Consider the following 11,549-nt stretch of genomic DNA (forward strand, 5'->3'; position numbering starts at 1 on the left):
AATGTTGGTCAAAGGCTACAAAGTTTCAGTTATGCAGGATGAAACGGCCTGGAGGTCTGATGTACAACAATGTGGCTACAGTTAATGGACTGTATTATATTAAGAGAGTTTTTCTTATTGTCAAAAAAAAAAGGTGACTGGGGTGATGGATGTGTCAATTAGCTTGGTTTTGGTAAGCATGTCACAGTGTGTCAGTGTATACTTATCTCAAGACATCATGGCGTACATCTTAATATCTTCTTACCTGTCAATTATACCTCAATAAAGCTGGAGGAAAATTGGAACTTAATAACATTTATATCGACATTCTGGGGGAGAAAAAGACAAAGTGAAAATAATAGGCAACTGAGGGAACCCAACCGCCAGGAGAAAGAGCCTGACATTCACTCAGAACCGCGGGAGGAGACACACCGCGACCTTCACAGCCACAGGAAAAAGAAAACTAAACAATACAAGAGCACTTTTAAAAAGTCAGATGCAAGAGAAAACACTCTCTTCAACTAGGAAAAGGGGTTTTAAAGGAGAGGATGGAGAACTGGGAAAACCAAGGGGAAGAGATGATGCAAAACCCAAAACAAAAAGCAGAAGGCAGAACCCGTGCGGAGATAAGGAGCCTGAGAGGAGAGAGACCCAGGAGGCATCCTGTGTGAATAATAAACCCAGAAGGAAAAAAGCAACAAATGGAGGGGCGGCAATAACTTGAAGACGAGAAAGAAAAGTTTCCGTGGTTTGAAGAAAGATGGGGTTTGAAAGGGTTCGCTGAATTCCAGGCAGGAATGATGGAAAAAATCAGACATGCAGGCACAGCCTGGGGAGATTCCTGAATTCCACAATTAAAGGGAAAAGTCTTACAAGCTTCCCAAATGAACGAGCTACAGGGAAAGAAAAGAGAAAAAGACTAGAACCGCACATCTCATTTGCTAGAAAAGAGCAAAGCATCCCATGCGGGCTGAGGTGCTATCCACCTGCCCAGGAGAGAAAAAATACCAGGGCCCATTGAATCTCCCCGTACAGGGAAGTGCCCGAGAAAGGAACGGACTCAGGCAATAAATGGATCAGCTTGGAGACAAGGGAGATGAAGGAAAGAGGACGCCATCGCTGGTGAGCCAAGGACCTATTGCCAGCCTGCAGCTAAAAGTGCTAAACGGGCTTGGCAAAAGGTAGGCGCTGAGGAGGGAAAGGGAGCCAGCAGAAGCATTTTAAATATCTCCGTTGGGTGGGGAGAAGGGAGAAGGGGAGGGAGCCCCTCGGCCGGAGGAATTGATCGACACCTTGTTGACAAGTCACAGAACGTTTTTTCACTATGAAAACCAGGAAGGGGCAGGGCAACGTTAGTGGAAGACAACATATAGTAGAGCTTCCAGAATGAGAAGGAAAAAAGAGGAATGACCAGCATCTATTGTCAATTGTTCCATCCTTTCCCCTCTCTTTTTTTAACTCGAAAAATCTTTTATTATGGAAACTTCTAAATACACCCGACAAGAGAGGGAATAGCTCAAGGAGTCTCTGTGGAACCAAGGCCAGGGTTCATTACTCTTTTTTTTTTTAAGCTGAGGGAAACATTTATTGTCGAAAATTGCAACATTTCACTTTTTTGGTTTTCGGTGGTATTTTTGCCCAACAATTTATTTAGAATTTGTACACTTTTGTAGAAATCAGCCCTCCTCTTCACTGATCAAAAGAGCTCTTTGCCTAGCCGGTATGGCGCAGTGGTTGAGCGTCATCCCCATTCACCAAGAAGTCACCAGTTCAATTCCTGGTCAGGGTACATGCCCAGGTTATGGGCTCAATCCACAGTTGGGAGCATGCAGGGGGCAGCTGATCTATGTTTCTCTTTCATCAATGTTTCTATCTCTCTCTCCCTCTCCCTTCCTCTCTCTATAAAATCAATAAAAAACATTTTTTTAAAGCTCTTCTCCTTTGGTTCCTATTCCGACCCCCAACAACTCCAAAACTATGCCTTCCTAAAATGACTTCCACGGATGCGCTTTTCCTGGTGAATGGTTTGGCTTCTCCGCTTTAGGGCAGACAATGGGAAAAGCCACACAATGCTAACTCTTTCCGGTCACCAAGGCTCTTTAAAATCCCACAGCTCGCACAGAACTCCGTGCTTCTTGATGAGCTGTGTCGACCTGCCCACCTTCACTCAGTGACACCTGGCTCCAAATGGTATCCGTCGCTCTCTTTTGGTGCCAGATGTTAATGATTCTGGAAAACTCTGTACCGTCGCTTAATCCCCTGGGAAGCCCCTAGATTCTTGGTTTTAAAAAAAAATGGCAATAGAGCATGCTTAAATAATCACAATTACTAAGCAACCACAGCCAACTTTGGTCAAGACAGAGAAAACTCTCACAGGACACGTTTGCAAGCAGAGCGAGGAATGAGCCAGGCAGGTGGGCAGGCTGGTGACACCAGGCAGCTAGAAGGGCACACGGAAACGCCAGCATTGGCCGAATTGTTCCCAAACATTCATTATTTTCCGTTTCTTTCTCATTGGGAAGGTGTGATTTATTTTACTGCCACAAAACAAACAGTGGAGCTACGTTTAATCACTTCGATACCTGGCTTCAGGTAACTGCCGATCCTAAATGTGTTTCTCTGGGAACCTGGGTGGGGGAACACCTACTTCTGACTCCACCAGGTCCTCCCGGCCCTCCCCAGGTCCACACTCACAGCCCTGGGTAAGCCCATACGCCATGGTTTGGCCCCACCTCAAGCTGCTAAGTCCTGTGGTCAGTGGGAAGACACTGGGGCCTACAGCCACCATCCACCCAGCTACCACACACCCCGGTCTGGTCTCTCCGAGGCCCTCTCCCTACAGCCTTTCCTCACCCCTGCACTTGGCCCCTGGAGAAAACCTCCCCTGCCACTTAGCACAAGGGGCCCTGGCCATGAGTCAGAACACCTTTCTTCTTCCTGCCACCCCTCCACCCTCCACGGCACTTACAGGTGCTCTGCTTCCCAGGCCTTCCTGGCTCCTCTCCTTCTCCCTTCCAGTCCCTTTGGGGGCCTTTCCCTCTCTCTAGATCTCCAACCTCTCCCTCTCTGCTCCTTCCCCTCCGCTTAGAAACATGCTCAGCTCTTCCCTCTCAGAACCCCAGCCCTCTGCCCTTGTCTTCCATTCATCTGCCTTTGCCTCCCCCACTCCCCTCTGCCACCGTCGCTGTCTCCACTCCTCACCCCTTCACCATCCTTCACCCTGTTGGAGCCCAGCTTGGCCCCAGCACAGGGCTGCACTGCCTTCTCTCGGGGTTGTCACCTTGAACGCCCCCAGCTTTCCTTTCCCACCACCCAGGGGCCCCTTTGAAGATCGCTTCGTTCCCATGGCCTTAACTTTAGCCCGTAAGTTAACTTCTCCAATTTCTGATCAACCAGATGGGGCAGGATTTAAACCTTCAACTTACTGTGGTTGCGCCAACTTCTTCTTTGGCCTTTATTTCCCCTGTATTAGGAGCCAACCGCCCATCCTGCGGAGGCGGCCCTCTCCGGGGTGGGATGGAGACACCTCCCTCCCCTCCCTCCTCCTGACTTCGTTCCCATGGCCTTAACTTTAGCCCATGAGTTAACTTCTCTCCAATTTCTGATCAACCAGATTGGGCAGGATTTAAACCTTCAACTTACTGTGGTTACGCCAACTTCTTCTTTGGCCTTTATTTCCCCTGTATTAGGAGCCAACCGCCCATCCTGCAGAGGCGGCCCTCTCTGGGGTGGGATGGAGACACCTCCCTCCCCTCCCTCCTCCTGGGAGCGCCACTGGCCGCCCTGGATGTCTGACCTCCGAGCCCTCAAGGTGGGGAAACCTTCTTCTGTCGCTGGCCATTTGGGCTCCAGAGATAATGGCAATTGAGGTTCTCCTGATTATGGGACAAGGAAGAGAATGAGGTTTGGGGTGAGAGGTAGGAGGGTTCCTGGGCAGGAAGGCTGAGAGGCTGGGGAGGCAGGGGAAAGGATGGGGACACACCAGGGTCCCAAAGCTGAAAGGTGGAGCCATAGCCTGGGAGGGGCCCAGCCAATAGAATAAGGGCAGCACCACCTCAGGGCAGCAAGGGCCCAGCACCTCCCGCAGCTGCCCAGGCCCTCATGCCCTCTAAACAGGCACCTCTGCCAGCCATCTCAGGAGTGGGGTCACCAGGGCCACAAGTTGACACCTTCCCTGGGGCTTCGATGGGGGTGGGGGGCCAGACCAGCCGTGGGCAAACTACGGCCCGCGGGTCAGGGCAGCAAGGGCCCAGCACCTCCCACAGCTGCCCAGGCCCTCATGCCCTCTGCACAGGCGCCTCTGCCAGCCGTCTCAGGAGTGGGGTCACCAGGGCCACAACTTGGCCCCTTTCCCTGCAGCTTTGATAGGAACTCTGGACACCAGTGGGATGGTGAGTGTGAGCACACGCCAGGGGGCCAGACTGAGCACATGCCAGCCGCCCAAGCTGGAAAGGGGCAGTGGGCAAATGGGACACCTAAGCTGCCTTCATATCCTGGCCACCCATCTCCAGGGCATCTGCGGGCACCTCCATGGCTTCCCTCCAGCGTGTGTCCCCCTCTTTCCTTGTCCCAGCAAAAAGGGACCCCACAGCTAGACACCCAGAGGCACCTGGGAGCCCCTCAAAGATCACCAAGGCTTTCCTGTTCTCCTAATCTTCCTGGGTGCTTCCCACCCCTTCCATCTGCACCTACGTGGCAGCAGCCTGGCCTGCACCCTGGGCACCGGCACAGCCTCCTAACCAGCGTGGCGGCCCTTTCCTTGTCTCTCCCCCCTCTTGCACCCAGGCACTCCACAGAGGGTGGCCGAGGGACAGTGAGCCCTTCCCCCGCTGGGAGGAGGGGTGTGAGGCCAGGAGGAGCTGAGGTTGCAGAGGCAGTCCGTCAGTGGAGGGCAGGGATGGGACACACTGCGGGTGAGGAAGGATGGCCTAATCCCCATGCAGCCCCGGGCAGGGGGGAGGGATAAAGTCCCACCGTGGGAGCCTCCTGCCTGCCCTTTCCCAAAGGAGCTGGGGCTGCCGGCCAACAGCCAACACCAGGATAGCCAGGAATGTGGGAGTCACTGGCTGCAGAGACTCAACCTGGGGAAGGCCTCCTTGGTCACCTGGTGGGTGGGCTGCTCTGGGGGGTCAGAGTGGTTTGGCCCTGGCAGGGAGCTCTTTAAATAGATGCTAAATATACCATCTATCCCTAAGCATGAGGTGGGGGGAGACAGGCCTGTGACCCTGCAGGGTGTGGACCCCATGACTCTGACCTTGGCCCGGACCCATCTCTCCAGCCAGCTCCTGGAGGCCCGACAGCCCTCCCTCCAAATGCCTGCCCTGTCTCATTCCCAGCATCTCTTGCCTAGGTCCCGGTACCAGCCTCCCCGTGACCACAGAGTGACCCGTCTAAAGCCCACAGTTCATCCGCACAGCAAGCACAGGCAGCAAGTGGCTCCTGCATCAAGCAAGGACTGTCAGGAGGGAGGGAGCTCCATGCAGAAAGACATCGGCATTGGCAGGTAGGAAGTGGCAGGTGAGGGGTTCACAGCGCAGGAGACCAAGTGTGTCTGTGCACCTGTGCACCGCCTCCCGAGTCCGAGGCCTGCACAGGCCCCTCCCCGATCCAGCCACACCCTTGGCGCAGAAGACCAAGTGTGTCTGTGCACCGCCTCCCGAGTCCTAGGCCTGCACAGGCCCCTCCCCGATCCAGCCACACCCTCTCCTAAGCCACTTCACTCTCATTGGAGTGTGCCCGCCCCCCCCCCTCCCCGCACCAGTTCAGGGAGTCTCCTGCCCCTGTCCCCTCCCCAGGCTCCTTTCCTGACCCCTCCTGGCATGTCTCCCAACTATCAGCCACCTCTGCCTGCCCCTAGTCCAGCCGTGGGCAAACTACAGCCCGCGGGCCGGATCCGGCCCGTTTGAAATGAATAAAACTAAAAAAAAAAAAGACGGTACCCTTTTATGTAATGATGTTTACTTTGAATTTATATTAGTTCACACAAACACTCCATCCATGCTTTTGTTCCGGCCCTCCGGTCCAGTTTAAGAACCCATTGTGGCCCTCGAGTCAAAAAGTTTGCCCACCCCTGCCCTAGTCTGTGCTTCTAGCACCGAGCGGGGCACCCAGCAAATGTCCTGAGAACTAAGGAATTAAGGCAGAGCAGGTCTGAGGTAAGGGCAGTGTCTGGGTGGAGGTCAGGTCCTGCCTATCCAAGCATGAGTTTCCATAGCAACGATCCCCCCACCCCTAACCCAGTGGAGGGCAGCCCCCTGCCCGGCCTGGCTTGGCCTCGCTGCCCCCACCCATCGCATGCCTGGCTCCTCTGTCACCGGTGGTAATCCTGTGTGGTTTTTACTCCACTGCCCATGAATAGAAGAGTTAGAGGAGGGCGGGTGGGAGCCCTTCCCAGGGCCTTACACCCCGCCCCTGCAGCGGGGAGCAGCTCCCGGTCCCCTGGAACCCGGCCAGCTATGCCACCCACTCTTGTCAGCACCCGCCTTCACAGAGGCCTCCCACTCAAAGCTCAGCTTCCTCAGCCTGGTTGTGGCTGCCCACGGCCGGCACTGGGAATGTAGGCCTGCCCTGCTCAGCTCATTAGACCCTCCTCTCTCCCACACTTGCCCACACATGGGCGCCCCTGTCCTGATGTTTTGTCTCCCCTCCGCCTGGCACCTTCCAGAATCCTTCCCACATTCATAGTCCCCAAATCAGCCACCAGGGCCCGTCAGCTCTCTGCCCTACAAGCCTCTGGGATCAACCCCTGAGCCACCCCCCTGCCCCGTCAGCAGCCGCTGCCTCCTGGCAGCCTCCCCCCGGGCCTGCTCTGTGCAGTGACAGCCTGGGGACGTTTTTCACGACAGCTCTGCATGCTGTCCCCTTGCTGTACAGTCAGGCTCTTCACTGGGTATCCAAGGTCCCTCTTGTCTGGTCCCTGCAGCCTCTCTTAGGGCCCACCTCCCCCCTCCCCCTCCAGCTCTGCGGCTTCCACACACGCACCGAGCAGTGTCCTGCCTCCTGGCCTTGCACACACTGTACCTGCCACCTGGGATGTTTTCTCCTCACAGGTGAGCTCCAGGAGACATCTCTGACCCAACCCCAGGCACTTCCTCTGGGACCCCTCACTCCCCTACGTCCTCGGCCATAGTGAGTGTCACATGCAGGTCAAGAATGCGGTTTCAGGGGAGCCTAGATGTGGCCTGATCTGAGGTGCCTGGAACATAAACCCTTGCAGCCAAGAGGCCAGTCTTGTGTATCGTGTCTCGGCCAGTCGTTGGCTGTGGGTGGGAGGGTGTGTAACTTCCCAGGGGAGGGGGCTCTCGTATCTGAGGGCAGTCACAGGAAGGGTAGCTGTGAGCATCAGCAGTCACCACTCCTGCAGAGGGGGTGGCGGGTGCACTGTCGGGTACAATGGGGTCTGTCAGGGCACCAACGGGCACCCACCCCACCTCTGGCGAGTAGGACTCTGGCAGATTTCTAAATAAACGAGGAGCAGGTGGATACTTGGTCCATCAGCACTGACCTTCCCAAGCCCACAGCCACGCGGCTGCCCCTGGAGAGGGTCCTGCCCGCGGCAGCCACCACTTCAGCGAGTGGAAAGAAGCCCAGACGTCCACCTCTCAGAGAAGAACTCTGAGCCCTGCCTCCTGGTCAGTGTCTCTTAGTGCCCGACCCTGCAGATGGCAGCTTTAGCCAATGTGCTCAGTTAGTCCTCATAGTAACCATTTTAAAGATGGGAAGACAGAGGCTCAGAGCAGTGTCGTGACTCCGTAAAGCTCATGCAATTTGCAAGTGGAGGAGCTGGGATTCAAGCCCAGGTCCAATTGGCTCCTTGTCCTTCCCCCAGTGCATGAACAGCCTCAGAGCTAAGCCCCTTCTGCCCACCATAAGAGACTGACGAGTCCAAGGTCATCTCTGTTCCCCACAATAGGGCTCAGCTAAACTCAGGGTCCCCAAGGGCCACATCTGGCATTTGGGAAAGTTGGGAGGCCCATACATATATTTTGCATATCGTTTGCATAATGATGGCATCTGGTTTGCATGTGTCCACATTGAGGATCCACCAGCACTGCACAATTTTTAAGTTCCTTCTAAGCAGCTCTAACTCAGTGGCAGTCCATCCTGGCTTTACAGAGTCCAGTGTCCATGATTTCTGGACTCTCTCCCAGGCCCTCACCTTGGGGCTGCACATCTACACACCCCAGGGTCCTGGAGAAGCCAGCGTGTGGGTTTAACTGTAACGTTCTTTGAAGCCGTGGGGCTGTAATCAAAATGCCGACTGGGCTTTGAGCGTGCTGATGTTTATGTTGAGGAAAGAGGGAGCTGGGCAGAGCTGGCTGCACAGAACTTCCACAGGTGGCCCCATGTGCAGGGAGGTGGCTGCGCAGGCTCAGAGAAAGGAGCTGGGGGGGGGGGGGGGGGGGGCGGGGGCGTATCCTGTCACTACCAGTTGACTCCGGGGTAGGTGAATTTCTCCCATTGGGGCGCTCATCTGTGGAGGGAAAGGCTTGTGCCAGGAAGCTCGCAGGGTCAGCGCTTTCTACTTCTGTCTCTTTCAGGGGACCTGCTTTCCATAAAACTCTGTGATGCTCTTATTGACCTTATGTGGTGGGCCTCCATAAAATGCAGAGAACAACCTGTGAGGTGGGAGGAGCCTGGGGAGGGAGAGGAGCCTGGCATTCTGGGAAGTACTCGGAGGCATGGAAGGGCTATCCCAGGTGAGTGGGTCACCACCATGCAAACCTGCCTCTCTGTCCCAGGAGCCAGCTCTTTCCTTCTGCCCCGAGAGCCCATGGAGGAAGGATGCTTCCGGGTCTGGCAGGGGCTCCTACGCATGCCCCATACGGTGCCACTTACTGACGGACCCCAAACGCAAGACTTTATGCTCCCTGCCCAGGGTTATCTTGTCGTCCTGATGGCATCCTGTCCCTCCTGAAGAGAGAGGTGGCACATCTGTCCCTAAGGGGCGAGTGGAGACTGGGAAAGTATGCTTCTGCGTGTGTGTATAGGGAATTGGTGTGGGGTGGACCGAATGTGTCTGGATATGGCCGTGCATGTCCCCATGAACAGATAGTGTGACCCTGCGCATGGCCCCTCAGCTGCCTCCATTCAGGTGTGGAAACTCCAGTCTGAGCCGAGGGGAAGGACAAGTCTGCCTCCCGCCCCTGCCTCTGGCCTGCCTAGGTTTCCTGTCTGGCACATGCAAAGTGGCCTCATCGTCTGCGGGGGAGACCCCGGCCTCTGCCTGGATCCAGCCGAGACCCTGAGCATCTCTCCCACCCACGTCCTCCACGCCCACCGGGAAGGGGCCCCAGTGCTGGCTCCTGAGACTGTTCTAATGAAAGAGACTGTTCTAATTAAACATGGTTTGATGTCAGCCACCTGGGAAAGGGAAGCGGGGTCCGGCTGTCCTTCCAGCCCCTTGTTATGTGGATTTTTCCAAGTTCAGACAGGATCTAGCCTCCTCCCTGTGAGTCGTGGGCCCCACATCTGGGCTGGGGAAAGGAGTGAGAGGAAGGGGCGGGACCCCTTGGAAAAGGATCACAGTTTCTGGGACGGGGAGGGGGTTTCTTCCAGAGCCGCAGGGCAGTGTGCTGCCAGGCAGTCTGAGCCCAGCCGAGGGTGAGGAGCAGGGCCCGTTCATCTCCCTCAGACGTCTCCCCCCTTTCCAAGGAGGGGAAATTCAGCGGTTACAGATCAAGCGCGTGCTATGGACACTGTATCCTGCCCTCAGCAAAACGGCTCATGACATCTCTGTTAAAGGCCGGAGATTAAAATAACACATTCGGTGGATTTGTGTTGGGGGATGAAAGACTGTCTTAGCCGGGCATCATTTGGTTGCCGGGATCAGAAGCCCGTTCAAGCTAGCTCAAGTGAAGTGGGTCACTGGAAGCAGACAGGGGAAGGCAGTCGCCAGATGGCCACTGCCTCTCGACTCTGCCCCGCTCTCCTGGCAAATTCTCTTCCTCAGCTTCCCCATAATTCCCTCAGAGCAATGGCCACAGAAGGACATGACGTGTCCTCTCACCACCCCGCAGGGATCCTGTGGGTTGAATCATGTCTGCGCCCCCAAAATTTATGTCCACCTAGACCCTTACAATGTGGCCTTATGTGGAAATAGAGTCTTTGCAGTGCAATGACTTCAGATTAGGTCATACTGGGTTTGCCTGGGCCCTGGCTTCTATGGCTGGGGTCCTTATAAGAAGAGAGGACACAGGCACACACAGAGAAAAGGCCATGGGAAGAGGGCCACGTGGAGACCCGGGGAGAAGGCCATGTGAAGACAGACGCAGACGCTGGAGTGATGGGCTACAAGCCAAAGACTGCCGAGGATTGCCAGGGGGCCCAGATGCTGGGAGAGGAAAGGCGGGGTCCTTCCCTTGAGCCTCTGGAACCAGTATGGCCCTGCTAACGCCTTGATTTCAGATTTCTAGTCTCCAGGATTAGGGGAGAGTAGATCTCTGTTGTGTTAAGCCACAAAGTGTGTGGTAATTTGTTATGGCAGTCCTAGAAACGTTAATACAGCTCCCACTGGGAAGCTGGGTCCCCTTGGCCTCTGTGTTTCAGTTCCCAAGCCCAGGAGACGTCCCACGTGCCCGTTAGGCTGGGAGAGGGCATAAGCATGGATGTGTTTCAGAGGTGCCCCATTCTGGGCCCCTTGATATCATTGCTTTAGCTGGAGGGTGTGGGTTGCATCCCAAAGTCAGGTTGGAGCAAGGCCTCTCCAGGTGTGCTTCAGAGTCCCTTCCCTTCTGCATACCTACCAGCCACTTGTTAAAGACACAGAGGCTGTGGTCACCTGTGTGGATGAGACAAAGTCGGGGAGAAGTGCCACTCTGTTGGATGACAGAAGCAGGATTCAGCATGCTCTGTGTGGGTTAAAATATCAACAAGATGATGTTGAATAAGGATGACTACAAAGGCTAACGCTTGGGTTCCAAGAGTCAATTTCACAAGGGAAATAAGGAGGAAGCCTGGCTCAACAGCAGCTCTTTGTGAGACACACCTGAAGGTTTTCTTTGACCAGACGCTCACCATGAGCCAGTGCTGTGGTACAGCTAGCCACGAGCTTCAGATGCACCAAAAGAAGCGGAGCTCCTTGGCTAAGGGAGGCAGATAACACGGACCCCACCAGGAAACCAGAGGGACAGCCACCAGATGAGGTTGCAGAGGCTTAGCGAGGAGGATTCAACATGCCGGGGAGGCCATCGCAGAGTTATCAGGTGTCCTGGGCACCTCCGGACAGTGACGGGTGCCTGGAGGCAGAGCTAGCCCACGGGGAAGGGCTGGGGCCTATTCCAAGGCGGTGGCTGCGGGGGTGTTGCTGGCGGGCGCAAAACACGGTCATCTCAGCTCCGGAGCCCTTGACCAAGGCGGTCCCAGGTGCACAATGGGTTTTAAGGACCAATGTGTCGGGCGGATGGTGGGCGGCACCCAGGCCAGCCCAGGGGTTTGGCTCTGCTTCTCTCCGGTGCATGTGGATGGGTGAGCTTGGGGGGCCTCCCAGGGCGTGACGGCCTGCGCCCCCGCCACCCCAGGGCTGCTCCCTTCTTAACCTCTTCCTTGCGGGCGGCCCCTCGCGCGTCAGC

The 11,549-nt window shown here is 55.6% G+C and overlaps 1 protein-coding gene across 1 annotated transcript in view; it reads left to right on the forward strand.

The window, feature by feature from the left end:
* The window catches only part of EMILIN3 (elastin microfibril interfacer 3), a 32,203-nt gene that overhangs the window by 14,028 nt on the left and 6,626 nt on the right, over positions 1-11,549 (forward strand). Inside the window, exons 6-7 of the mRNA XM_014543701.1 lie at positions 4,986-5,086; positions 5,330-5,482. Of these exons, the coding sequence (XP_014399187.1) occupies positions 4,986-5,086; positions 5,330-5,482 (254 nt within the window). The remainder of the gene's footprint in view (positions 1-4,985; positions 5,087-5,329; positions 5,483-11,549) is intronic.

This window comes from Myotis brandtii, unplaced genomic scaffold (genome assembly GCF_000412655.1).
Source record: "Myotis brandtii unplaced genomic scaffold, ASM41265v1 scaffold333, whole genome shotgun sequence".
NCBI classification, from domain to species: Eukaryota; Metazoa; Chordata; class Mammalia; order Chiroptera; family Vespertilionidae; genus Myotis; species Myotis brandtii.